The sequence below is a fragment of the Calonectris borealis genome, chromosome 5 (assembly GCF_964195595.1).
Source record: "Calonectris borealis chromosome 5, bCalBor7.hap1.2, whole genome shotgun sequence".
NCBI lineage: Eukaryota > Metazoa > Chordata > Aves > Procellariiformes > Procellariidae > Calonectris > Calonectris borealis.
In genome coordinates, this window is record NC_134316.1 from 5,032,642 (window position 1) to 5,060,552 (window position 27,911).

At 45.8% G+C, this 27,911-nt stretch overlaps 2 protein-coding genes across 8 annotated transcripts in view; one reads left to right on the forward strand and one right to left on the reverse strand.

Annotated features, from left to right (window-relative positions):
• The window catches only part of FBXO34 (F-box protein 34), a 44,790-nt gene extending 36,402 nt beyond the window's left edge, over positions 1-8,388 (forward strand). For all 6 annotated transcript variants that reach the window (XM_075150797.1, XM_075150791.1, XM_075150792.1 and 3 more), the window contains one exon: positions 1,178-8,388. In XM_075150797.1, coding sequence (XP_075006898.1) covers positions 1,178-3,368 — 2,191 coding nt within the window. In that variant the 3' untranslated portion in view covers positions 3,369-8,388. The remainder of the gene's footprint in view (positions 1-1,177) is intronic.
• ATG14 (autophagy related 14) lies at positions 7,613-27,748 on the reverse strand. Of its 2 annotated transcripts, none has more exons than XM_075150798.1 (10): positions 27,347-27,748; positions 21,812-21,874; positions 21,634-21,676; positions 21,142-21,223; positions 16,231-16,468; positions 15,585-15,814; positions 15,011-15,128; positions 13,822-13,912; positions 13,626-13,711; positions 7,613-10,719 (listed from the first exon to the last, which is right to left on the reverse strand). In XM_075150798.1, the coding sequence occupies exons 1-10, from the start codon at positions 27,616-27,618 to the stop codon at positions 10,413-10,415; spliced, it is 1,530 nt and encodes a 509-aa protein (XP_075006899.1). In that variant the 5' UTR covers positions 27,619-27,748; the 3' UTR covers positions 7,613-10,412. The 2 variants fall into 2 exon arrangements, with proteins under 2 accessions (XP_075006899.1, XP_075006900.1); XM_075150799.1 differs by lacking the exon at positions 27,347-27,748 and adding an exon at positions 25,064-25,185.
• Positions 27,749-27,911: the final 163 nt, after the last annotated feature.

Consider the following 27,911-nt stretch of genomic DNA (forward strand, 5'->3'; position numbering starts at 1 on the left):
TATGGCGTGAGGGTTCTAATTAAAAGCTGTTTTTAGCTAAAACACAATACTAAAGCAACTGTTTTGGTGGTGGCTGTCAAGGGAAACATATTCAGTGTCTGAATGTGTCTGTATCAGCTCATGATAAATGTGGCATGGAACCTGCTGTTCTTAAACTAGCAAGCACGGATTATCCCCATTTCAAAAAGGAGGCCTTGTAGTGTAACAATTCAAAGATTGCCATGGAAACATAATCTATAGTTAGTTCTGTAATATGCTTATGCGATACTCCTGGGAGAAGAGCCTGAAGTCTCCTGATAATTGCATCCTATGTGGCAGTGCCCTGGGCTTTTGCGTTTTTGAGCTTTGAATTGAAGATTACTGCGAAGGTGTAACAGAAAGGAGTTGTCAAGTGCCTGGGACTGTCGCAGGGGTGGTGCTGCTGCTGTGATATCAGCAGCATCCAAGCGTCTCCTTCACAGCTCTTAAATTCTTAACCATAAAAACGCGTACTTGAAAGTGGTTCTCTTCAGCTGCACGTGGTGCTTCTGTCACTTTTGGGGGGGGCATCTGATGGATGGGCCCTTGTGGGGAAGTACACCGAATTTGCCATTATTGATATACTAAAGGATAGGTTTCATTTTGGGTGGTATTAGGAGATCAGGTATCTGCTGAGATCTCTGATGAATATAATTACACTTGCTAATTTCCCTTTTCAGCTTTAACTGCACTTCATCTACTGAAAAGAATCTCTCTCTCTCTCTCTCTCTCTCTCTCTCTCTCTCTCTCTGGTAGCTAATGTCAAGATAAACCCTTTGACCCACAAATCCAGCCTTACAGCTGGATTGAGAAATGAACGGACAGAAGGATGGCTCTAACTCTAGAATGAACCTCTAGCTATGTTCGCACAATGGATAGAACTGAAACGTTAGGACTTCTCCTTGCAACTCCCTGGAAACAGATTCCTCTAACGGGAAGATCTCTGCTATCCTTAAGATCATAATCCTATTGCAAGATGGTCTCCAAGGGTGGATGTTGCAGCCTGGTTGCTGCTTTTCCTTTCTCATGTGGTTCCTTTTGAGGTGTGGGCTGCTTGACGTAGAGCAGGAGGCATGCTGGTGCCTACTCCGGGCCACCTTCTCTAATTCCAGCCAGGCATATTTTGCAACTATAACTTCTTCCCTTTCTGTTTTTCTAGGGTTTCTGGTATGCACTTAAAGCCATATCTCAAGTTACAGAAGAAAGAGCGATCTCCAGAAATAAGCCAGGATTCCCTGAGAGGCCCACCTATGAGCCATCAGAGATCAGCACAAGAAGAAAAATACACCAACAACTGCACCAAACTGAGTGTTTTCGCAAAACCCTCCCTTGTGACTCCATCTCGAAAACTTCTGGGGATTATTTATCCAAATACTATGTGCAATATGAATGGGAAAGGTCCAGCGGATGGTCCAAGTGCAAGGGAAAAGAAGAACGCCCTGTCTGCAACGATCCACCAGGGAGAAGAAGGGGAAGGGCCTCTCGATGTCTGGGCTGTAGTGAAACCTGGCAATACAAAGGAGAAGATCGCGTTCTTTGCAGCCCAGCAATGCAGCAACAACAACCGGCTAGGCTCTATGAAAATTAAAAGCACGTGGGATATCGACGGAAGAACAGCTAAACGCAGGAAAAAATCAGTAGATCTTAAAAAAGCCAAAATTCAACTGGAAAGAATGAGGGAGGCGAACGCCAGGTGCTCCCAGCCGGAGCCTTTTGCCTGCGGCATCGAGCACTGTTCGGTGCATTACGTGAACGACAACGGTGAGGGTATGTTCCCGGGCCGGTCCCTCTCGGTGATAGAGATGGTAGCCTTTCTGGAGCAACGAGCAAGTGCTTTACTGGTAGACTGTGCTAAAACCTGCACGCCTGCTCCTACTACGAGGCTGAGCGCTCAGCCTAAGGGTGCGCTTCCCAGCTCAGACCCTTTCTCCTCCGCCGGGGCGTGCGAGGTACATGCGGAGAGGGGACCTTGCGGCAGTAGCGAGCAGCAGCAGAGCGAGCCCGTGCGTGTGCTGGACATGGTGGCCAAGCTGGAATCGGAGTGCCTGAAGCGCCAGAGCGAGCGGGAGGCCGGGAGCCTCTCGCGGAACAATAGCTTCCGCAGAAATGTCGGGAGGGTGCTCCTGGCGAACGGCACCCAGCCCGAGGGAGAGGCGGGGAAGGTCTCCTCGGGGGTCCTGGCTCCGGGGGATGGCTTGGAGGAGGCAGGGGTAGCAGAGGCTGGATACAGAGGACGGTGCGGTCCTCTGGGTGACACCGAGTTGTGGGATGGCGCTGCCTCCGCTCGGCCGCCTTTTCCTTCTGGGCTGGATACTCGGATGGGGAATGTGAATTCGGGACTTGCTCATGCAGTGTTGGCGATAACCGCTGGCAGGAGCGATTCTGAAACGCGAATTGAGCCTCCCAGACCTCTGCTGTCTGCGTCTCCAGCTGCTGCCAGGTTGCCACCGGATTCCTTGCAGAGCAAGAACGCGACTGTTGATTGTATGTTGAAAGATCCTGTAATTTTCCCAAAGCAGAGCCTGCACCCTGCTAGGAAGGAGCCCTTATGCATCAGTATATCGGTCACCAAGACCGAGAAAGGATGCAGGAAAGAGAAGCTCTCTAACTCCAGTTCCAGTGAAGATCCACTCCCGGGGAGGCTGTTTTTCCTGCAGGCTGAGCAGCCTGCCGCTCACGAGCAACAGCCACTACGGGAAAGTACCCAAGAAAAGCCAGGAGAAGTAGCCCAAAATGAGGATGAGGATGCTTTGGCATCTGACAGATCGTGCGTCAGAAACAGTGTCCCTACAGAGCCATCTGCCCTTTCCGTTCCTCCGACAGAAGGGGCTTTGCAAGTACTTGATGCTTCCTGCCTAAAAAGGCAGGTTTCGCATGACTTTCTGGAGACCAGGTTTAAAATTCAGCAGCTTTTGGAGCCTCAGCAGTATATGGCCTTCCTGCCTCACCACATCATAGTGAAGATTTTTGGATTGCTTCCTACGAGGAGTCTGGTTGCCCTAAAATGCACTTGCTACTACTTCAAATTCATCATTGAATACTACAACATCAGGCCAGCAGACTCCCGCTGGGTCCGCGATCCCCGCTACAGAGAAGACCCTTGCAAGCAGTGCAAGAAGAAGTACGTGAAAGGGGACGTATCACTGTGCCGGTGGCATCCCAAACCATACTGTCAAGCTTTACCCTACGGGCCTGGGTACTGGATGTGCTGTCACCGGTCTCAGAAAGGCATCCCGGGCTGTAAGTTAGGTCTTCATGACAATCATTGGGTTCCTGCCTGCCACAGCTTTAACCGTGCTATTCATAAGAAAAACAGAGGAGCGGGAGCCGAAGTGGAAGAGGAATATTAATGCACATACACTTTCCTGCGAGATTGTTTGGGGTAGGAGGAGATTCTCATGCCTTGTGCTGTTTACAGTGTATATAATTGTCGTGTTTTTTTTCACAGGGCTATGAAACTGCACATACTTAAACACAAGAGCCTTTACCTTTTAGATTAAAGATAGCTTTTAGTCCATCTATGTAAATAACACTATAAAAACTAATTGTACATACAGAGTCTACAGCTGGCTGAACAACGTAATCACTACAATGCAGCTATGATAGTGTTGCGGCTATAGTTGTGTGTGTTTTTAAGTGTCTTGTTTCAAAAATCTGTATATCCTGTATAATATATGAATGTTTCTGAGAAGAAACTCTAAATAGGTAAAGGTCAACTTGTTTAAAGAATCTTCAGCCAACTTAACTGGACAACCTTAAAATTAGACTAGAACAGATCCATTATAGTAGTGTGGCAGTGGATAAAAAGAGAGGAATATTATTGTATAGTCAGAATATAAAAAGTTCTTGTCTACCTTACCCATGTTGTCTGGTTTTTTTTTTACTTAAATAAAATGTGCATTCTAGATCTGCCTTACCTGACTTTCTCTTGTAAAACTTTTGCCCAAAATAAAAATACTGTAAAACATGTGGCAGAAACTTGGAACTGTGATGTAGTTCAGACTTGCAGTGTGCTTCCTGTAGAAAACTAGTCCTCCTACTAAAAAAGAAACAAACCAACCCCAAACCTGTATTACTTGGAGAACTTCCTGCTGTAATATTCACAAATTCCAGCTTTTCCTTTCCCTCCCATCAGCTGTGCATGCAGCAGAGGCTCCTCTTGGCCGGAAAATGGGGACTCTCAGGTTTGAGTTGTGCTTCTCAACTCTTGTGTCGGCCCCTCAGCTGTGCACTGGATGCTGGAGGCTGGAGCGTGGGTCCAGCAGGACGGAAGCAGAGTTGCCTTGGCTCAGTGACGTGTTGGAAGCTTTGCCGGCTGCTGTATATGGAGTTTTTCCCTTGCAAGAAGAATCCTTGCAGTGCTTTGCCCTGCTCTGCTACAGCCTCTGGATTCTTGTTTCTGAGGTGTGAGTTGGTGCTTCCAAAGAGGCGTTGTGAACGTTTGCGTCAGAAGAGCAGACGAACGGTAATTCCTCGAACTCTGAATGGGAGCCGAGCATGGCATCTATTTGAGTATTTCCTCGAACGCATTCCTCTCCCGCGGTGCTGTGTTCCAGAGTCCAGCCTCCAGTTACAGCCCTCCTTGCGCCCAGCTCGCTGCCCGAGGGCGAACCCTTTGGAAGTCCGGGAATGTACCCTGGACAACCCAGCAGCCGCGTTCAGTTCCTGGGAGCAAAGCGGAGCAGCAGCGATTCTGCAGGGAGCCAAGCGGAGAGCAGCAGTTGTGTCTTCGCGTTGTCCGAGTCCCTCCTCTCCCCCCACTTCAGCCTGCGGCTGTTTGTCCCTTCTCAGAATAAGGACGCAAGAAGAGCTGGTGCCACCTTCCCACGGGGCTCACGCCTGCCCTGCAAACCCCAAGGGAGCACCTGGGAGAGGGCAAGGGCTCTCCTCGGGAGCAGCAGCTGGACGGGGCAGCGGTGCACCCGGCTCGTCCTGTTCTCTGACCTTCGGAGCAAGATCAGCAACGTGCGGACGAGTGAGGAGAGCTGCGGGCTGCGGTGGCCAGGCTGAACCGCCCACCTCCCTCTGCTTCGCCTGCGTTTGCCTAAAACCGCGGTGGGGTGGCGTGGAGTGACTCACGTTTTGGAGCGTGAGGACAGAGAAGGTTTGAAGGCAGATGCAGATGCTTTTATTCTCTCCATTAACAGTGAGAGAAAGAAAACTGAGCCCTTACAGCCTGAAACGTGGGTTTGGTAAGCTTAGGATGGTCACGGTAGATTTAAAAGGGATGCAATTTTTCTTTTTTTTCCCAGTCCCTGCTTTACCTGTGCCTGAGCCCCTCGTTGTCGGGCTCCCCTCCCCGGCGCTGCTCAGCCACCCCTGCAATGCAGCAGACATTATGACAACCAGGAGGAATGAAATTAGAAATCTAAAAGGAGGGTGCGGCTGCCTTGTAATCAGCTGTGAAGAGGGAGAGGAAAAGCAGGATCCCTCGTTAATTCGTGACTTCATTCTCTAACGGGGCGCAGGCTTCACCCAAGCTTCGATCCGCTCCGTCGGCTGCACTGGGACGAGCAGCAAAACAACTTTCTGGCAGGAGTTGTCTTGCCAAAGCCATCAGCATCAAAGGCTTTCAGCTTAATTTCAGTTAAGGAAGAGGGGGGGAAACTGCTTTCCTGCCCCCCACCCAAGACTCTGGAAAACTTGAGATAACCTGCGCCAGGCTGACAGCAGCGAGGAAAGTCCCTGCGAGGCTGAAATAGAAGCAGCAGAGGAAAATATTTTGTAACTAGATAAGGGGGCCAGTGAGGTCATTTTTTTTTTTTTTGGAACAGGGTGTGAGATTTTGGTCACCTTCATTGAACAAAGGGAAAAATGAGAATAAAATAATAGCTTTGGGCTATTTTGTTCCTTGGAGCAGTTAAATACGGAGGATAATTTGCTCTCTACCCCATCCCCGCCCTCCTCCCAAGCTGGCTGAGGAACACAGGCCGTTTCATACATCATTTATGCTGTTTGCCGGAACCATCCCTGTTGCACAGCATTGCTGTTAAAAATTGCTTTACAGGACAAACTTGTGCATCCAGAAGTGGGTTGGTTCTGAATGTAGCCACGCTGAGCTGCCAGCAAGCTTTTATTTCCCATCAAGTAGTAAAGTGCAGATTTCTGTTTCCTTAAGAGCCAGTTCAGGAAGAAGCCAAGGTCTGATGAATTCCCCCCACCCCCCCCCAGCCAAGAGGCAATTAAAAAAAAAAAAAAAAAAGCCCAGAGTTGGATTTACAAAATTCAGAGTTCAGAACTGAGAACTAAAGAGCGCGCTCTGCGCTTCACTTCCCTGCCTGGGAGCGGTTGGAGTGTTTGGACTGAATTCCCAGATAGGCCTGTGAAGAAATTGTAATAACATTTCCATTGTTTGTAAGCTTCCAGTTTTCATCAAGCTCTGGGGGTCTCCTGGCATGGACACCGCTGAAAAAGCCACCCGTGGCTGAGGCTTGTGGTTGGGCTCTCTCTCCATCCTGCCTATTTCCACAGCGGCTTTTCCCCTTTGCCGCGTCTCTGCTCCCTGCAAGGAGGCTCTGCGGAGCTTTATCAGAGTCCAGCTCCCGTGCGTTGGCCCCAGTTCACTTTCTGCAGCGTTTGTCCCCGTGCCAGCCCCCGGAACCGTCATTTCGCACCTCCACAAAACTGCACCGATGCATCCGACCTCCGTCTTGCAAGTGCCACCTCTTGCAAGGTGGGAGCGGTGCTGAAGCCTCACCCTGGGCTGTTTCTCCTCCCCAGCTTGCGCTGGGCTGGTCTGGGCAACCCCGGAGTAGGGAGGGGACTCGGGGCACTACGGGGCTGCTCTCCTGCCACAAACCAATGTTGGCAGAGGACGAAAGCTCCTGCTGATGGCACTGCTTAAGCAGAAGTGACCTAAGCAACCCGTAGGCATGAGCTGAGCTTGGAGCCAGGCTTGGCTTTGCGCACAGGCGTCTTTCCTGCATGGCCATGCCCGACTGCTGCGACCGAGGCAGCAAACTGCCCCTGCCTGCTGCTGCTGGAATCACGGGGCATCAGTCCTCCCCGTCAGGTAGCTGCTACAAAAAATTAAGTGGGGTGGGTTGTTTCTCCTCTATCATTCATTCAGCGGCCAGGAAACCATGGCCTGCCAGGCCACCAGGTCCTGTGGGCAGAGCCCGCCTCGTGCCGACAGACGGCCCTTTCCCACCCCTGTCGCTCAGACACACAACGGTTCACTTGAACAGTTACCTCTTCAAAAGACAGAGGCTCGCGTCCTTCTGAAACGACCTTCTACCGAGGCGCGTCTTCCCCTGCGTGCAGAAGCAATGCAGGCTCGCCGCCTGCAGAAACAAACGTCACCCAGCAGCGGAGCAGTTCACAGCCAGGCTGACAGCAGAGATTTATCCGTTCGCGTGTACGCATGGGGACGTGCGTGTGTGTTCCGCAGGACTCGTCTACCTGCTCCAATGGAGATGCAGTTATTTTATGGAAGAGTATTTTTTTAGAATGGGTGTTGCTTATTCCACGATTGCACTGTAACAGGTCTGGTCCCTGTGATGCTCTGAGGGCTGGAAATTCTTGTGTACTGCCCCAGCGCGGTTAAAAACAAACCACACAGAAGTAACAATTATAAATATACAACTTTAAAAAATTACTGTTAAAGATTTATTGCAATAATACAATAAAATTTAGAAAAAAACCCGAAACATTTGTGTTTAGTTACATCTAGTTCGGAAGTTGCAGAGAGAGGCCCCGAGTTTTTGCAGGTGACAAGCAACCCTCGGGTGTCCCACCCGAGACCCTTCAAAGGCACCCGATTTTCAGCGGAGGGCTGGGCTCTCGAAATCAGGTTCTTCCTTGGCAGCTCAGATCGGCCACCCCAGATCACTGGTCACGGACAAAAGTCACGGCCTAAACTGAAATTCCCGCATTCATGCTACGCAAAGTGTTTTGTAAACTCTCAGCCGGCTGTCTTCAAACATCTATAATTACAGATACTCCTGCCCTCCCTCCCCCGCCCCCAAACCAACCTGGAAAACTAATCCCGGCGATTGCACTCGAGGTTTGGACACACACAGTTCTTCCTTAGCTACACATGTGCAAAACACTTTAAAAAAAAAACAACAAACCACAATCTGTATTCTGTTACAAAAACGTTTCATGAAAACACCTATCCCAATGCATTTTAACACCCTCGCAGTGCCGTTTGCACTTTTAGAATATGTCATGGTTGCAAATAAATTATTTGGAAAACATGATGGTTATGAAGGATATGGCTTAAAAAGGTTTTTTGTGTTGGTTTTTCTTTCCCTAAGTAAGTAAATGACAGTGTACAAAGCTGAATCATGGCCTGACCTTTAGGGGTTCAAAGTAGCACAAAGGCAGCAATGAAAGAGTGACTGAAATGCGTATTAAAAATGAGGGGGGGGGGAAGATATTTATACAGCGGGGTCCAGTGCAAAATAAATGGGGAACCAGAAGGGGCTGTGCGATGCCAAGAGCCCAATATACAGTACTGGTCAGTATGTGCTGGTTGCTCAGAACTGCAAAGGATCCGATAGCTGCAAGCGAGTAAAGTGCTGTGAACCGAACAGCGACCAAATCCTCCCGGCCCCGGCCAGGGCAGCGCTTGCTGCCGGGGGGCTGGGGGGCACCGTCCCCGTCCAGGCTGCAGTAGTCAAGGGAGTCTTGGCTGTTCTCTTAAAACCCAAGTATTGGATTTAGACCAAAAGAATGGTAGGACCGAGGGTGTCTTCATCTAACGACGTGCGTGCTGTTAGTGCGGAGTTAAGGGTCTTTGGTTTAAAAAAAAAAAAAAAGAAAAAAGAAACTACAGACAACAGATGCCCATTCCCAAGGCCAAAGAGAAAGAGCTGCCGTACGAGAGGGGCAGGGAGCTGGGAGACACGATACTCCGCCGGTACCCCTGGCGTGGAGCTCGCTGGGGTACGCAGGCATCAGTACCAAAACTGCTTTTCCACCCACTCCTCGGTGGAGACGGGAGGCAGCGCTGGCTGGCCTGGAGAGGAACAGAGCGAAACCACCACAAAACACTCCGGGAGACGGCCAGGTAAGCCAGCCCCAGAGCTGGGACTTCAAACACGCAGGAGGACGCTGCCTGATGGCAGGGACGTGGCTTGTGCACCCCTCCCCGCAGCCTCGCCGTGCCCCCGTTACGAGCTGCGTTGCCACGGGGAAGCTACAGGGAAGAGTGGCAGACATCTTCCCTCCTGGAGGGAGGGGAGGATGCTTTTACATTAGTTTACCACGTGGAGAAGTACAATGTCCCAACTATATAAAATGTAAACCATACGTTGGAAGCCTCACTGAGCAAACCCATCTTTAAGTAATACATACCGCAAGGCAGAGGAAGTGGAGGAGCACTTGTTAACGAACGCATCTGTCGGTATCGCACCTCCTGTAGTTTTACATGCGAGCCAGCTGCGCTGTGAGCATTTCTGCAGTGAAATGAAATCAACTTCTTGGCATTCAGTAAACAAGGAAAGAAAAAAAAACCCACCATAAACATAACATAGAACAGGGTTTAAAATGCATGTAGTGTGGAGACCGTGTGACTTCATTAAACTACCTTGAAATGAGGTTTTTCTAATATTAAAAAGTGGCAACATGGTGTTGTAACCGATGAGTATTATTGCAACAACGCAATCCTGTATCGGCGTCAGATGTGGGTCTAGCTAAGAGAACGTCCAGTGTTTCTTTGGTGTCTGGCATTAAGAGTAAAGAGCCTGTGTGCTTTGGACAGCACAACATGAAACTTCTAGACTACCTACCGGTGGAAACAGCATGAAACAAGCCAGTTTTCTACGGCAAAACTGGGTAAAGATTCACAACCAAATCTAAAATAAGAGCAATCTGCTGTGTGAATTCCTGTCCATGCTGATTCTTTGTATTAAAAATATGGCAACAGAGATTAGAAAACATGTTAAAAATGCATAATTTTCATGTCCTGAATGAAAAAAATTTAGAAATATGCATTTCTGCATTATGCAAGACAGATTTAAAACACACACAAACGAAAACCCTGTAAGGAGTTAAGAAAATGTGAATTGCATTTGCACCACTGTCCAGACTGGATACTGAGCAGCCTTCTCCCTGTACTCATCTCGATCCAAATACTCCAAAATCTGTTTCTTCTTTAGAAAGTGGAGCTGGAGGCTACCGGGTCCTTTTTCTTCAATACTCAACAATGCAGACAGAACCAAGACACAAAGTGCCATCACAGAATCCGTCAGAAGTACGTAGCTAGCTAATTTACAAAACGGTACCATCACAGTCATCTTGGGTAAATAAAAAGGTTCTTCTGGTTTACAAAATGAAAGTCTGACCTTTTCTTTGTTCCAGGCACTACTTAACTGAATATGTAAGGTTTACTACAGCATTGTCGGGGAGGGATTCCTTCCACAAATCCTATGATCCTTTTCCCATGCTCGTTAGCGATGTCCAGTGTATGCTTTGAACCACGAGGTCACCGAGGCAGCAGCGGACGAGATCATTCCACCAGCGCTGCTGCTGGCAATGGGCTGAGATACCTGCGTGCTCTGGCTCTGCAGCATCTCCACCTGCTGAGAGGGGATATCGCAGAACCTGGGGCTCGGCAGATTCTCCCAGTCTGTCCCTAGGTCTGTCTCTTCGTCGCTGACGTGCTCATCTCCGCTCTCATCTGTTTCGCCGGTGGCACTGGGATCCACAAACTCCATGGAGTCTTCGAGATCGGCACTGATTTCGAAAGGGCCAGACCTGCGAACACGGACACAATGCCGTCAGCCCGTTTGGCACCATGCAGGAGAGGGACTGTCACGTCACTGGTGTGAGTCCTCGGCACGCCAAAGCACCCTGCTCTGTCACGCGTACAGCAGGGAAGTTAAAACACCCCTGTGTTTATCAGCTGGCAGAGAGAAACTGGCTGGCTACAGAGATAACTGTATTATGACAATGGTGAAACGAAAACAGTTGGCCAAGGAAGCGATAGCTGGGTCCCAATCCACGGAGCAGGAACGGCGGAAGAGCTGTTCTGCTTTGGCAGTGGATAGCGAAACACGCATACGCAACAGAAAACGCTATCGATAGTAACTCACAACTCCACTGGTGGAAATCTCAGCTCGATGTGGAACGGCTTTTATTTTTAACACTAGCCCTCGGCCAGGCCAAGATGGCTGCAGCTCTGTCAGCAAGGGGAAGGGCGTCGTTTACAACTTACAGAACCAGGCTGGCACAACTCACCAGAGGAGACTTCCCACAGCAGCACTTCACCCTGAGCGACATCTCAAGATCTTTTTTACTATGAGGCTAGTCAAACACTGGAACAGGTTGCCCAGAGAGGCTGTGGAGTCTCCATCACTGGAGACATTAAAAACTCCACTGGCCACGGTCCTGAGTAACTTGCTCTAGTTGGCTCTGCTTTGAGTGGGGCGATGGGCTGGATCTCCAGAGGTCCCGGCCAAACCCACCTGCGCTGTGAGTCCAAGTTCCCTGCTGCCACTGCCTGGTGCGAGAAGCAATTGCATCCCGCCCTGTCCCACTGCTTTGCACTGCAGCATCGACAGCCAAAATCTGAATCGTTTTTACTGAGCCAAAGCAGGCAGTTTCAGAGGCCCGTGACCCACGGTCAGAGAGCACGAGGTTTTCACAGAGACGATGAAACGCGGTGGATCCCCCCCCGGCAAGCAGCATCCCTGCCAAAGTTCATTCCAAAGCACAAAGCTGCTCAGGGAAAGAGGAGCAAGAATTTAACACGGGTGAGAGTGTTTCTCCAGCTTTAGTGGGAGAAGCAGCCTGAAGCGGTAATTTAGCATGGAAAATTTTAATGCAAACAATTAAAGCTTGGTAAAATTACACGTATCTGAACACAGTAACTTATAAAAGGAGACTATTGGGCAACTATAGGCCTAGATATCTAAAGGAAAATAAAGAGAGCTGGTTGTTGCAAACTTTGCAGCCAGCTGAGAAATTAAAGGTAGAACACTCCTCTTTCATAATCCAGAAAGGAATGGGAGCGCTGCCTTCTGGCAAAGCATTTTGCTTAACAAGGCAACATAAGAAAAGAGTCATCAGGTTTAAAGCCAGAAGGGACCATTAGATCATCTCAAGTGACCTCCTCTATAACAAAGGCCATTACATTCCACCCGTTCCCCCTGTCCTGAGCCCAGTAACTTCTGCCTGATGAAAGCATCCATTCCAGAAACTCATCCAGCCATGACAGGACGACATAAAGAAACAGAGAATCCCCACCTTCATTCTTGCGGGTAATTAATCTCTGTGTTAAACGCATGTGCCTCATTTCAGCCTAGCTCAGACTCTTTGCTTCCAATGGTGTCTATAGTAGCCTGTATTTTCTCCCCATGAAGGTGTGGAGATCAAGTCATCTCTCAATCTCATCTCTAGCGAGCTAAGACAGTTTTATACAGACTAAACTATTCCCCTCACTGGTAGGTATTTTCTCCGACTCCTTCCTGTAACCTCTTCTTTTACGACACGGACCCGACTGATGCGTGTGGAGCTCTGTACCATTTGCACAGAGAAGCGAGACCCATCTCTCTGCTCAGCCCTTTTACTTCACATCGTGGGGATCTGTCAGGCTTAGCTTTTTGTCCACTGTGGCACTTGGCTCTTTTACAGCAGCTGCTTTCCAGGACACAGTTCTTCATTCTCTGGGTATCTCCTGCTCTCTCCTTGTTTTCAGACAAGCAACAGCAAGCACATCATTTTTTTCCAAACTGAGCTACGTTACAAAGATTTGGCTCCCTGTATCTTTGGGCTGCATCACTAGGGATATACCCCAAGAACATAACATAAGTGGTTAGAGGCATGCATTCAGTTCCTCTTAGTGGCACTGCAGGTTTTTAAATAAAACTAGATTCGTACATGAGAACAAAGTGGAAAAGTAGATTTCAGAACATTACTGTGTTTAAGGGGGAATAAAGCAGTAGTCAGATTAAACAAATATTTGCAGACTGTTGCAGGCACAAGTGACTTGTGACTGGATTATCCCAACAAGAAATCAATGTTGTTGGCCTTCTTATATTTAAGTTGTAAGGAAAAGGAAGATTATTAAACCTGGTGCATGCAACCCACAGAAACTGATGTTCTTTTCATCACGTACTAAGTTAACAGAAAAGTTGTCTTTAATCTTAATTTACATAGAAATGAATATTATTTGAAGTGTCGACTTTGGTCTAGGGTGTTCATTGACTGGAAGTATTTTGGGAAAGCTTTACCTAGTATTTGTTTTAGGGTTTATATTGCTGGATGCTTTTAGGTCTTTACATGTTGGCGAGATGTGGGTAGGGTCATATTTGGAGCACCTTGAGACTGCCTGGTATATATGCTGCTGTCCCCTGGAGGGAAGGAGTTCCTGCTCCTGGGCGTAGGGGAAACGAGTCCATAATCAGCTCCAAAGCCTCCAGCTGAGCCTGCCATATGCAGAAGCACAGCATACACACATTTCTGATATCTAGTGTCCTACTTAGGACCCCCTTTTTCTGTCCTCTCCTGTCTCCTCCGTGTAACTACCCTGATATCTGATGTGCTGAGGACTGATCTATAGGTACAGCGGAAGAGAAGAATTTCCCTTATAAGTAACAATGCAAATGCATAACTTCAAAAGGGATTCAGTCACAGGTGAGCTGAGATACTGCTTTTCTTACCTGCCCAAGTTCTCAGTGTCTGGGCTGACCAGGTACATAAGGTTCCTGAGCGTATGCAGTGGGTGCAACAGATCTAAATTTACATGCTACCGTGGGGAAAGTAAGAAAAAGACATGATCAGTTATTGGAGAAAATCTGCAGGCCCAGTTGATATTTTAAAAGCTATTTAAAGAATCCAAATGTGCATTCCCCCTACCTGAGAGAAGCAAAGGTGAAGGATGTTAGCATTCAGCTTCTTCACTGCCCGCGTAAACCTGTGCCTGCTGAGATTCTCTCCACAGAACTCGCTGTTGAAACACCACACCCACACATATATATACACACACAAAGCAAAATGCTGTGAAAATACACCTACTGGAGACATCAGCATTCTGTGCCCTGGCTTCCTAACAAATCCCGGAGTAAACATCCTCGCATCGAGCACTTGTTTGAACTGTACAGCCAGTGCTCAGGAGATTAATTTTTCAGCTTGCAAGACTGTTAGCATTTCATCAACAAGCATTGCTTGCCCTAGTCTCTCCGGTTTCAACAGGATGGGTGATGTAAACTGAATGAAACTCGAAGATCCACTGCAGCCAAGCTATTTCGGCTCTCCTTTTAAATCTTCCTTCATTTCCTGTTCCCACCTTTTCCTTCTGTGAAGACTGAGCACTCAAATAATAGTATAAAAAAACTGCAGAGACCCCATACAACTTTTGTGCCCTCACTTCAGCAACCACTATTTTAAACGCTTAAAAGAATTGCAGCAGCATATTTGAGACTTCTGGAAGATAGACCAGGTCTACAGCTTCCTCAGTACTTCTTCGGAACAGATCCCATCTGCTCCACATAGACATTAAAAAACCTAACAGTGCTTTTCATCACAAATGGGGTTTACGCAATACCCTCCCAGACGTCTGGCAGGTACGTTCCCCATTGGTGTTTTATCCTAAAGAGAATTACGTTGCTGTCATGCCATATTATAAGGCCTTGTTCTCCAGCATTTAATTTAGTGGAGCTATTCAAGATGACTAAGAGTTGCTGAATTGGGCTGGGATTTTGTAAAGCACAGTAGGGTCTCATAAAATGAAAAGTGCTATTCATCGACTGTCAAATTTCATTTCTAATTTGAGGACGCTGAATATGTCAATTAGAAAGCTGTTATTTTCAACTATGATGGTTGGTCTACACTCTCAGGAGGTAAAAAAGGAGGGAGAGACTATTAACTGTGGTCTAAAATCCTACTAGTCCTCCACCCAAAATTAAACAGCATAAAAATCCATGAGCCATCAACCGTTACCATAAAAGCTGTTTCAAGTAATGACTTCGTTCACAAAACCAAACTGAATTAAGATCAGTCAAAACTGGTCACTGATTCACCACCTGAGAGGCTTGCATTTACTTGCCTGTTGCAGAGCTTCTTGGGAAGATTTACATCAAGTATGAGAGACAAAGTGTTAACAAGCTGAGTTGCATAGCACAATGCAGCACTGATGGTATAAGCAGGGTTATTATGTTCCATATCTAAAAGAAATAAAAACATCATGAAAGTCTCATTTTAAATGAAGCCTCAGTGGGTGTGTTAATGTGTTACTGAAGTCTACTCTGGAAAATGTCATTTGTAAGTATTGAGAGCAGCCTGAATCCAGCAATCATTTACAGTGAAATCTGTCAGAAGTTGGTAGAAAATAGTAATTCTTGGAATTCCTGTTAAAATGACGGCATGCGAACCATGTCAAAACTGTGAATAATTAACTTTATCTCTCTATTACATTGCGCTGTGTCCCAGTGAGCATTTCCCGCAAAAGAGGATTTCAGTGGACTAATCCCTATACTGGTATTTACTTCTGACTCAGGTTTGTCTGGGCGAGAAGAAACGGACTGGGCCACTGCTCCTCGGCGCCTTCTGTTGGCATCCAAGGCTGCAAGTTCTATGGCTTCTGGAGTAACCCAGATGCCTAATCAGACCTTGCTCCTTACCTGGTCCTTGTGTAGTCTTCTTCTCTTCCACCCAATTGTAATATGCTGAATAGTCTCCATTATTAGGAAGGGTTATCCAAGGCCCTGTGATACTGATGCTGGTGTCCCCATTATGATCATCACACACCCATCTCCCAGAGAGATACGTGGTTCTCCTGGCTTCCGCGAGCTTGCTCACAGTGCTAGAGGTCATAGCATTGTCACTCTCAGAAGATACATCTGCAGGATCTCTGTAGCACCCAGAGAGGAACAGAGTGTTTTTAAAAAAGTTTTAGAAATATAATCAGAGATGTACTTGGCAGGCACTTAGCCAGATCTCACAGAGAACAAAACGCTTGTAGAAACACTCCTGCAAAACTCCTTATTCCCAAAACTACTTTCCTTTGTTCTGGGATTTTTAATTATCTATTTTAAGAAAGTTTAACATTGGACACATACCTCAGATCTCTCAGTGGGGAGATGCTAACACCTCCAGATTCTTCTATTCTGGACCTCTATCTCTGGGTCAGATGCTTTGCCTTTGGGAAACACCTCCTTCTCCCCACAGATGCTAAGGGAGCCAGAGCGTCTAGCTTAGACTTACGTGACTCACTTCTGGGTGTCTAAAGCTAAGCAAAATGAGTCCAAAAGGATAAGCCTTCTGTACCTCATGCTTGTCTTTACTTCTTCAATGGGAAATATGACTGATGTTAGCTCCAGGATATGCGTCCGACGAAGATTTGCCAGGTGCTCGTACTGGGTTTTCAAGTCATAGGTTTTTTTCTCTACCAAGTCTCCCAGCTTGCGGTTATGCCTCTGGATCTTCTCTTTCTTCTCCTGATGCCGCTGAGCCCTGCGATAATGCTTCTGGTTCTCCTCTTTAATTCTCAGAAGCCCCTCTGCATCTGTGAAAACAGCAGCAGATGTTAGCCTTGGAAAAGGAGCTGTGAGGTACTTGTAATAAGCTTGAGAAAAGCATTATTAACATTTATAGAAAGCAAGATCTATAGCGACTTAAAACAGAAAACCCTGCTAAACTATTAACGTTTTCCAGCTGCTAAGTGGTACAACTTTTTAATCTTTCCTGAAGATCTCCAAAGAGACTGAAATTGGGATTAATCTTTCCCTATCTTTTACCCAGCTATTTTTGGATTTGGAGCAGAAAAGCCAAGATTTCACAGTTTAATTAAACTTCTGAGGTAATCATCATGACAGAAATAGCTTGACTGTACATGTTTGCATGGTGCTGGCCAAAAAGACATGCATTGCTCACAGCCAAAATCAAGCGCAGATAGCATCTTCATTCACCATTTCTGGCATCACTGCTGCCATTAATACACGTTATCTGGGCTTCACACTCATGTATGTGCTCTTAAAGCACTCGGATCCCAGCGGTGCAGGCTTCTTGTTACCACAAGGGAACACCGACTATCTCCCTTTCCAGTCACAAAAAGAGAAATGTGCTTATGTACTGAAGTGCTGCAACTGCCTGAATTTAGTCCACGTGTCAGGCACACTGAGGCTTGGAAAAATATCCTTCAAGAGCATCTGCTGATTCCCCTATAAAATAATTGACTGCAGTAATGCTTCCACAAACATATGGTGCTAAAGAGAGCGAGTTAACCACCTCTGTCTTTCAAAAGCATAGGAAAACATTTCTTATACAGTCTCCAAATACATGTCTAAAAATCTTAATGTACCCTAGTTTGAAGGAAAAGCCCCCATCTACTACTAGTCACTCACTTTCCGTTTTTATGGCTGAAAAGAAACGGTGTTAGTCAGGTTCTCTTACAGCAAGGCATCACTTTCCTGTAATCAAGAAGTGGGATAACTGCCCCGTGCACAGAAGGGAAGCACTAAGCCGTAACATTGTTTTACTGACATATTTTGATTGCAGGGCACAGAGGAGACTGGAGCTACAATAAGAATGGTCCATGGCATCTGCTACGCAAAGAAGCTGCATTATATACGACTAAAATGAAGAAAACTTCTAAGCAGCTATAGCTACCTCAAACCATACGTTCAGACTGTCAAGTCTTCCCAATAGGGGAGCACAAAAATTAAAGGCTACATCCAAAGAATGGGACCCAAGACCGATTCCCATCTGCGGGTCTGTGCCCAGCCATGCCCGTCCAGCACACGATACCCTCCTGCTAGTCCTGGTTTGCACCTGCACAGCTGGAACTGCACAGACCTCTGGCTGGTCCCTGCTCTGGCAGGGTGGGAGACCAGGACCGCTGGTAGCCCTCAGAGTGTGCCTGCGCCCGCAGACACAGAGGCTGCTTCCTCTGAATGTCAGGAATTATTTCTAGTCATCTAACTGATCTGTTGTGATCCATGATGTGTTTGGTAGGAAGGAAGACCTGATACGTGGGGGATGCAAAGTCCCAAATTAAAGAAGGTGAGAGTAGCTTCCCCGTGCAGATAAGAACTAATAATCCTCAGGTTTATAAAAGAAGTGAGCCCTGTTAGAGGAAACGTAGAAAAATCGACTTTTCTCTGAGCGATACCAAGAATCCCTACGTGCCAGCTAGTAATTCAGTTTGCTTTAAGCATTCCTGTAACATCCACAGAAAATCAATTAATGCTTGCATTCATATTCCCAAACTCTCCCTTTGCATAACGAATAAAAGACAGAGAGGAGGAGCAAAATGTCCACCTGTTCAATTTTCACATTCATGTTGTACTTGAAAGGCTGTTTTCTTCACAGAGCGAACTCCCTTTTCTGCAGGGCCAACAGCAATTATTTGAGAAGCAGGGGAGAACACTGCACACACACTTCGTCTTTAACAGTCCCGGTGCAGAAACAACTGTCCTTTTTTCAGCATAGCACCTCTGCTTTATGACCCCGTTTATGAGGCGATTAAAATTTGTCCCCAGAAGTATTTCAGGACACCACTACATCCCACACATCTACATTGCCTGATAAATGCAAGCACAGGCACACCGATCTCTGCCCAACAGAGCGCTATGCCAGGTATTTGCAAGATTGTCTCCTTGACCTGTTCTCTGCAGACAGAGGGCAAACACACATATTTTAAAAAGCATCGATTATTGAGGTATCCAGTCAACTGCAAAAGCAGGAGCCCAACGTTCTAGAAATTGTTCTTAGTTCAAAAAACCTAAACTATGCCATATCCAAGAGAAGAGAAACAACCTATTTACATTTTCTAATGTGGTCCAAGAATGAACCAAGTTGAGTTCCTGATCTATTGGCTACCCATGGCAAGAGTTCATTTTGCATCTACCTGCAAGAGCAGTTTTGGGGTAATTGAGCTAACAACAGGTTGGTTGGGCAACAGGTTAGTTCATGGGTTAAGTCTCCTCAATTTCACTGTGAATCAGAGAAGTTGCAAAAAGTGCAGACAATGCGCTTCACAGAATAGTAGAAAAGTGGAGGAATTCCCCTCTCCAGTTGGTCCTAACATTTTGCCACCTTGGGAGCTGCATTTTGAGAAAAGGTGACTAGGTTCCTCAAAGTCACATTGATTTCCTCTTCCTCTTTCTTCACAGGCTAAAGAGAACAAGTAGTTATTATCTCCTTCACAATAATCTTCTACCTACTGAAAAGCTTGCTTTTCTTCACCTTCCTTTTCTCTAAACCAAATCGAACATCGATTTGCTTAGCCATTCCTTGTGTTTTATTCCTAATATTCTCCTCCGGACTTTCTCCAGTTAATTCATATCTTTCTTAAATTCCTCAAACTGGACTCCAGACTTCCACTGAGGTAACACCAACGCCAGGCACAGCAGGATAATTGCTTCCATCTTAAATACAATGCTTATATTAGTATAACCCAGAATAAGGTCTGAACCTTTCTGGAACAGCATTAGATTGATTTTTTTTTATTTAATTTGCAATTCCCCAGATCGTTTCCTGTCAAATATCACCACTGTCCCCTACTTTGGGTTTATATGTTCCTCTTTCCTAAACAATGTGCACTTGACTCTGTTCTTTTCAGATATATTGTCAATTTATATGCATGATTTTGAATTTGATCCTGTTCTCCACAGCATCCAGGCTTGGCTTCCTCCATTCCACCTTCTATTCTACCATGCAAGTTATTATGGAAAATACTGAACAAAACTGGGCCAGGAACCGGTTCCTGCTGAGCTCCACCTGTCTCACCTCCTCAGTTTGACAAGTATCGGCACTCTTTGAAGCAGCCTTTCCAGCCTTTTGTGTCAACCTACAGCGATTACACCCAGAGAAAATGTCTTTGCTTGCTCGTGAGACACTTTGGGGTAGTGCCCAACAGCAAGGTATGTTGCATCTTCTGCTTTCTCCTCTACTAGGCCACTTGATCCGCAGACAAGGGGTTGATTTGACATGGCCTATTCTTAACGAAGTGATGCCTATTTTTAATTACCTTATCTTCTAACTACCTACAAAGTGGTCAGAGGTTTATAACAGCATGACTGTGTCATCAGTTCTTCCTCCACCCTTCAAAAAAAGATGCTGTTTTCACTCTGTTTCCTGGGACATTCTCTCTCCCTCATGTGTTCTCAAGAACTCCACAGACTACTTCAGCTTGTTCCTTAAGTTCCCTAAGGTGAATCTCGTAACGCCCTGCTGACATAATCAAAATAATATTTAGGTGGCTGTTTTCTTTCCTTATCCTGCACTCCTCTCATGATGTAAAATTTAATCTGGCTAAGCAGCTGATCACATTCTCTTTGTGAGAAGACGAAGCAAAGAAGGCGCTGAATGCTTCAGACTTCTCTGCACTGTTATTTGCTCTCCTTCCTGTTAACTAACAGGCTTGCCTACTCCTTCATCTTTTTCTTATTATACATTTCTTATTGTTACTATCCATCCTCCTTATTAATTGAAAATCATTTTGCATCTCAGCCTTTTTGATGTTATCACCGCAAGCTTGTGCTATTCCTTTGTAACTATTCTCAAGTATATGCCTGTGCTTCCACTCTCTCTATGGCTCCTCTTAAATTTCAGGTCATAAAAATGTTCTCAATTCAATCAATATGCTTCTGAATATGCTTCCTATCTTTCATTTGCATGCAGGTTGTAAGGAGTGTTGCACATTCTCTTCTGAAAAATGACCCTACAAATCTCTCATGTGTAAGATATTTAATGAGTTTCAAAACTGAAGCTGATGAATGGTAGCAAGTCACCAGCCTATGCCATATTTCAGTGAGTCTTGCTCAAGTAGGATTTTAAGATTTCTAGACTGGTGTGGGTTAAAATTCATCAGTAACATGAAATTCATAACAGCTGCAGAGCCGTTTGCTCCTCTTTATCATGAGGAAGTGATCAGAAACAGTACATTGAATAAAGCCATCTCGAAGGACAAAGCCCAAGTCATAGGCTGCTAAGCATTTACTTTTAAAGCTGTTGCAAAATTATCTCCATCCAGCTGAATAATGTCTACTGTTTGCTAATTAAAACCCAAGCATAAAAAGGCTAAAACCCACTCACCGATTTGCTTTCAAGCTGATTTAAGAAGCGACAGTTTGGAAATTCACCATTTTTAAAAACTAACACTCAAATTCACATCAATTGATTTATCACTCCAAGGCACAGAGTTTTACACATCACAAAAGCACAGGCATTACTCACGTCTTGTCATTTCATCATTTTCTTTGCAAATGGTCTGTTTCAGCTGCTCAATCCTCATCTTGCAAGACATTATTTTCCATCTCTGAAAAAGAACATTCAGCAACTCTAGGGCACAAACGACTTCAAACACACTGACTAATGATTAACAACAAAGCCAGCAGCTTTAGTGCAAAAGTAGCAGGATGTTCTTAATTGGATCAGACGAACAAATAAATATTTCATATACTGTTTTATGCACAGAAGAATGCCACAAACAAACAGAATGCTTAGTATAAAGTCAATCAGTATAATAAGTTATTGAACAATTATCTAGTAAGAAATGAAAAATATTGACCGTTTGGAGCACTCTGCTTGCAGAGCCAATTTCAGTTTTGCTTACAACAGGCTTTTTGGGAAAGCAACACAATGCCCTCAAGGTAAATTGTAACTTTAAACTATGAGATCTAGGAATTGAGAGAGTTTAAAAACTATGGGACACTTTGAACAACTCACCAGCTGATCAGTTATCTCTTTCCCTTCCATGGCCTTCAAAACACTAGAGGAAAAAACATGATTGAAAGTTTTATGACCATCTGGACTATGTCTGTCTCCAGCAACAGTGTGTTAGAGAGACTGTTTTGTTTTTCTGAGAGTTCTTATAGTTTATTTTCATTTAATAACTACAACTTACTGTTTTTGGAATTCTCTTTGTTTGGTTTTAAGATGCATCAGCCTTTCCTTCTTGTCTGAAAACCTGGAAGAGATTAAATGTTTTTATTGATATTTTGCACAATATGGCATTGTAAGTTGTCTGAAACAATAAAAAGACTGAAGCATGTGGGAGTCTTTAAACCTCAACTATCTGTCTTAATCTTTGGAAGTAATGGCTAAATGTATAAAGCTCTTCCAGAATTCTAGAGCATTTGTCTCAGGAATTGCAACAGAACCTCTAAGCTGAGGAAACATCAGCTTGTTGTATTATCGAACATGTAAGCAAATTACTTGCTATTGCTAGAAGATTTATAGCTTAGCAATATCAATATTTTGTGTATTAAGAAAAACATATAGTACTCTCAAAACCTTTAGTCACTGGAGAAATTAATAGTCCTATCTCAGATACCGAAGTGTTAGTCTGAACTGCGTTATTTCACAAGCTGTGATGGTATCAGCTGAGTCCACTCTGTCAGTGGGAAAGGCAGGTTTTCATACACTGTGCACTGCATCTTCTCCCTTCTAACGTGGAAATGTCTCACACTTTATTCATTAATGGGTCCAAATAGGACAGTACTCTCTATCTTTACATGGTATCCAAATCTTTCTTGCATTAGTAACAGCAGTAAGTTGCATTGTCTTCTACTTATTTCTACTAGGCACTTGCAGTCATCGCAAGTCCATGACCTGAATGTCTGCTTGAGTTCAGCTTCACTGGATGTCTGAGGTATAGGAACTGCAAAGAACTGATCAGAAGGGAATTTTTTTAGGCTTCATCACTCTGTCTTTTCACCCTTTGAATATGCAGCAGCCATGTTCTGCTCCCCTCCATGTTCCACAATGTATTGAGAAATACATTCAAAGAAAATAGCATATGAATGATGCATATTGAGAAATTACATTGAAGCATGACGTGACAAAGCTAACAGTAAGAGCAAACAGCAAGAGAGACGGCCAAGAGATTTAGATGGCATAAAAAACAGCAAGTGTGCTTTGTTTTCTGCCAGCTTATGGCTTTCCAACTTTCCTTTGTGCTTCCCATGTTACAGCACCATCCTGATCCACACCTCAGAAGTGTGTCTTGGGTTAAGTCCAAGTACAGAAAAACAATTCATTACATTTCCCTCTGGAACATGTAGAATTGACGATTTCATCCTAACAGAGGCCTAATGCTTCACGTACAACCCATCAAGTCCTTTATTTCAGGGATAGCTAAGCTTTATTTATAAAGAATTATACAGTAAGCCTTGACAGGATGGCATCTTGTGCCTCTCTCTCTCTGCTCAGCTCTGCGGGTTTGATTTCAGGTAAAACTTTAAAATGCTTCATTTCTTTCCTCAAAGTGCTGAAATCTGAAAGCTTGGTGACTAACTTTGGATTCAGAAAGCGTGTAATCACCCTTCCAGATGACATGAGCATTAAAACAACAACAAAACTACCGGCTGCTGCCTTCGTAGCCAACCAAAAATATCTGTTTTCCATCCAAAACAAACCAAAACCAAATGCAGGTGCTTGGCGTAAAAGCCAGAGGCCACACGTGAGCCGGAGGAATGCGGTGCAACTGGAGCGCGGCTGCTCAGCCCGGCGCATTCGTTCTTCCTGCGTGTCCTCACCCCACCAGTCATCATGGAAATTACAAAAGTGCACTGTACTAGACTCCTGTTTACCACAGAGTAATGCACACCTACTGTACCCCTGACCTTTGCCTGCAACAAAAAATAACTTGGCCCAGAAACATACCGCTCGGCAGTCACGCAGGGAGAGAGAGCTGGGGTAATTTGGCAATTCTTGTTTTCAAAGCTGGATTAATGGGCACGGAGTCTGACTAAACGCAATTACCCAAAGCATGTCCGTCACATCAGCAAAAAGTTGAATGATCTGTCAAGAATCTGGGACTAAATTAAGTTCTTACCGGGGAGGGAAGATAGAAATATTTGTGAAAGCCTGCAAAAATTACAACTTACCACGCATTTCAGCAACTATGTCAAACAGCTCCTACAAACTTCTTTAGCAGGTTTCTCCTAAGCATTTCCATTTCTTTATATGGCCCTAATTTTAATTGCATCACATCACGTAATGAATTTTTCTCTATATATCCACAGCCTTTCAATTTGGCAAAGAAACAAAACTTTGGATGAAATATTACAGGAACTCCCATAAAATGTAAACTGAGAGAAGCAGAGAACTCAACATCTCAAATTAGCCATTAAATGTTTCTCTTTCTTCAAGTCTTATCACATTAAGCTGAGATTTTCTATGGTTACCTGGCTTATTTCCACATGTTCATAATTAGAGAGAAGCAACCTAATCTATAGGAATTGATTAATGCTGAAGGAGTTGAGGACAGCAATAGATGCATCCATTACTGTACCTATTCACTATAATAAAACTTCATTGCTGCAAAAAGTCAGTATTCCTAATCATAACCCATGGCTCAGAGAAGTCAGACAGGCTTAGACGTCACAATTATATTGTCTTTGGCTTTTGCCATCTGCAGACATATAAAGCAAAGCGATTTAGTACGCTTGTAAAATACACTCTGCGAACTTATGTGTATGACAGGCTGGAGTAAACTCCTGGGAGCAAGAAGAGTCTCCGAGCTGAAACCAACATCAAGATGCTGGCTTAGCTTTTGAATATACAACACATTACTAATGAAAAGAAGAATGCCAGTGATTATTTTACCGGAGGACTTCCGGACTACTCATCTTTAATTGTAGCTGTACTTCAATAATTAATCTTAACAGCTCCTCAATCTCTCCCCCTCACAGATACAGGGTGTGATTTTTGCCAGACATATGAACAACTTCAATCTTACTGTAGCTTTTATAAAAATTAGCACACAAAACAGTCCAATGAAAAGAAATCTGAAATAATTCTTATTGTTAGAACATGAAATCATTTATCTTCTTGTAAGGAAAAATCACACGTTTATCTAAAAATAAAACACCACTGGATACAAGGGGTAATGCTCACTTTCTTCACTTTTTACAAGAGAGAGGACAACCCTTTTCCCCCAATCTGTAACACTTCAAAAAGACAAATGGGAGACCCAAGTGACCCCGCACACTTCCACACACTGCTGCGCTTACAACCAAGTCACACAGAAAAGCCCTTGTCATGACCCTGTCGGCCTCCTCCAGCACCGGCCATAACGCTGATCTAAAATTAACCCAGGTACTACTAGAAGGCATAAAATAAACAAATAAATAACGATGTCAGTAAACACAACCTGAAATCCATCCAGTTAACTGCACCTGTCCCTGCATGACTTTGCCATGGTGTGTGGTCGCAGCTGAAAAAGTCGCTCCCTCTCTCTGCTCACATCGCAAGAAATTCATAGACACCCGCTCGCTGCTTGCAAAAAGGAAACAAAGAAAACCGACCTCTGAAGTGACAGGCTCTTTCTCACTCCAATACCAGTCATTCCAAGTATTAATTACAGAATGCACACACAACGTTTCAAGTGCAGTTTTAAAAATAAGTAATTCCATTATCTTCAAAAGAACAAGAAGAAACCCAAGCTTTACGGAGCTTTGTCCCTCCACTGAGTGTTCCTGGGGCAATCAAGCATGCTTATGTTATTCACGTTGTGTTATTCATATACGTTATGTTGTTCCTTTAATTCGTTAATATGAAGTTGCTGTTTTCAATGAGTTGCACTACTGCTTGGGAAAGTTTTGAGCAGCAGGAGAAACAAAGCCTGGGGAAATCGAGCATACAGGGCGGCCTCCCCAGAATGGAGGCTCTAGGAGAACAGAACAGCAGTGATCCCCACCGATGGAACCATGATGTCCAGGCAGAGGGGGAAAAAAAAGACAAAAAAAAAAAAAAAAAAAAAAGACACTAACTCCTGCAGTTAAGAAACACAGTGTAAATACGCAGAACGTTTTCCAGTCACAGTTGAATGGGACAGTTAAAGCATCTTAGGAGGATGCAGTGAAAACTGTCAGACAGAAAAGCTGATCTTGTCTCACATGAGAAGATACGAGGAAGATAAAGAGGGTTTTTTTTCAACAAGCTGTTGCTTCTGGTACTTTGGCTAAGGCTGCTTCTTTACGGTTTCATTTTTCTAATGGGTAGAGAAACTTCTTAAGCCTTGGTTAACACAGAACAACAGTGGTTCCACTATAACGAAGGCTACAATTGAATTTCTATAATTAAATCAGATGTTTAGTCAAAATCTTAAGGCTACAAAAGGGGCAGGAAAAAATAGTTGGCTTATGTTCCAAATGCCAAACCTAATTTTTTCATGGAAGCTGCAGATAACCCCGAGCCGTCTCACACAAACACAAGTTTTCCATCTATTTTAGAAAGACTAAATACAGCTTGTGGTTCCATGACACAGTCTTTCATGTGAAAAAAAAAGAAAACCCATCCAGTGGCAGACTAAGGTCTCAATTTTGCAAGCTGATTCACGCTGGCTGACACCCTGCGCCCACTCCCACGGACGTTAATGGAAGAAAGACACCGCCGTCCCCTCGGCTGTTCCTTGTATTTGGCAGAAGGACACAAAGAGCCTTTGGTGCGAGGACCATACTGCACCACACGCTGCTTACCACCTTCCCAAAATAGTTCAAGAAATCACTCTCAACAGCTGCTAATGAAGCACCAAGAACACGGCGTCAGCCAAAAATCAGAGCTATTCCGGAGACGGCGCTGGGCAGACTTTTTAAGAATCTGGGATGGACATGCTGTGAACGACAGCTACGGAGGGGCGATCTGCATCTGACTCATATAATGAGAATATTTGCTTATTGACGTACCACTCATTCAGCCGCCCTCCCGTAGAGCCAACGCTCTGCAAAAAGGAGCAGGAAGGTGCGTGATTAACTCAAGTGGAGTATTTTTTTTTAATTATAAAAGAGGGCCCGGGATTAGGACTATTTATATAGACAAGAAAATAAAAAAAGGTGCCGTTTTCTTGCACACCTTCCTGATTTTGTTTCATGATTTAGAAGACTACCGAGTTTAACGCATGCTGCTGAAAATAGATACGCATTTCAAATATCCTACCGCACAGCTCTCTTTTTGCCCTGAACTGTTTGGAGCTTCTGTCAGCTACACCAACACGGGCACGCCTGCTGACAGCTGCGCCTAAGTGAAAGTCGGGGCGCTATATTATTATTATTATTATTATTATTATTATTATTATTATTATCACTACTACTTTAAGCAACACACTGTAGGTGCTGCTCTGCCTGCCTGCACAGGGCAGCCCCCCAGCAGACAGCCCCGCGGTGGGCCCGGCAGCGGCAGGACCGTTCCCCCTCCCCATACCGAGCCCACCGATCCCCTCTTTACCGCCCCCCGCCCCGGGGCAACGGCTGAACGAGGGGGAAGGGGGACAAACCGCCCCCTCATCCCCCCCCGGCCCTGAGGGCAGCGGGGGAGGGGCGGCCCAACGGCCGCCGCGCGAGGCGGGGCGGCCTCCCGGCGACGGGGCAGGGGAGGGGATGGGAGAGGAGGGTGTCCCGTTCCCCCCCACACCCCGTCCCCTCAGGGCCGCCGGTACCTCTCGGAGTCGCGACCGTCGAAGAAGACGAAGTCGCCGCTCTGGACGCACTTGGCGCAGGTGAGGCGGCGGCGCGTGGTGTTGCAGAGCGGGCACCGCTCCACCGCCACGTACAGCCCCTCGGCGTCCTCCTCGGCGCCCCGCAGCGCCGCCGGCCCGGCCCCGGCCCCACCGCCCTGCCCGCCGGGCTGCGGCCGGCAGCCGCTGGGAGACGCCATGATGGGCTCCCCGCGCCGCCGGTCACGTGGGACTTTGTTTTCGGGCAGGGGCATTGTGGGAAGCGGGCGGTGAGGCGGCGGAGGGAGGCCCCGGGTGAGGGCGCGGCCTCCCCCGACCCCCTGCCCAGCCCGGAGCCCCTCCGCAGGCCAAACGCTGCAGGAAGAGGCCTTAAAAACAAACGTTTCGGTTTTTCCTTCTCTCAGGCTTGGGGTGTGGCTGCCTGCAGCACCTGCTGAAGGAAGGCGGGGAGGGCTGCCCCTTCTCTGCTCCCGGAGGAGGATGTGGTGGGGGAGCAGTGGTACGGGCCCTGCCCCACGGCAGGCGGGTCAGCCAGCCCAGCTCCACG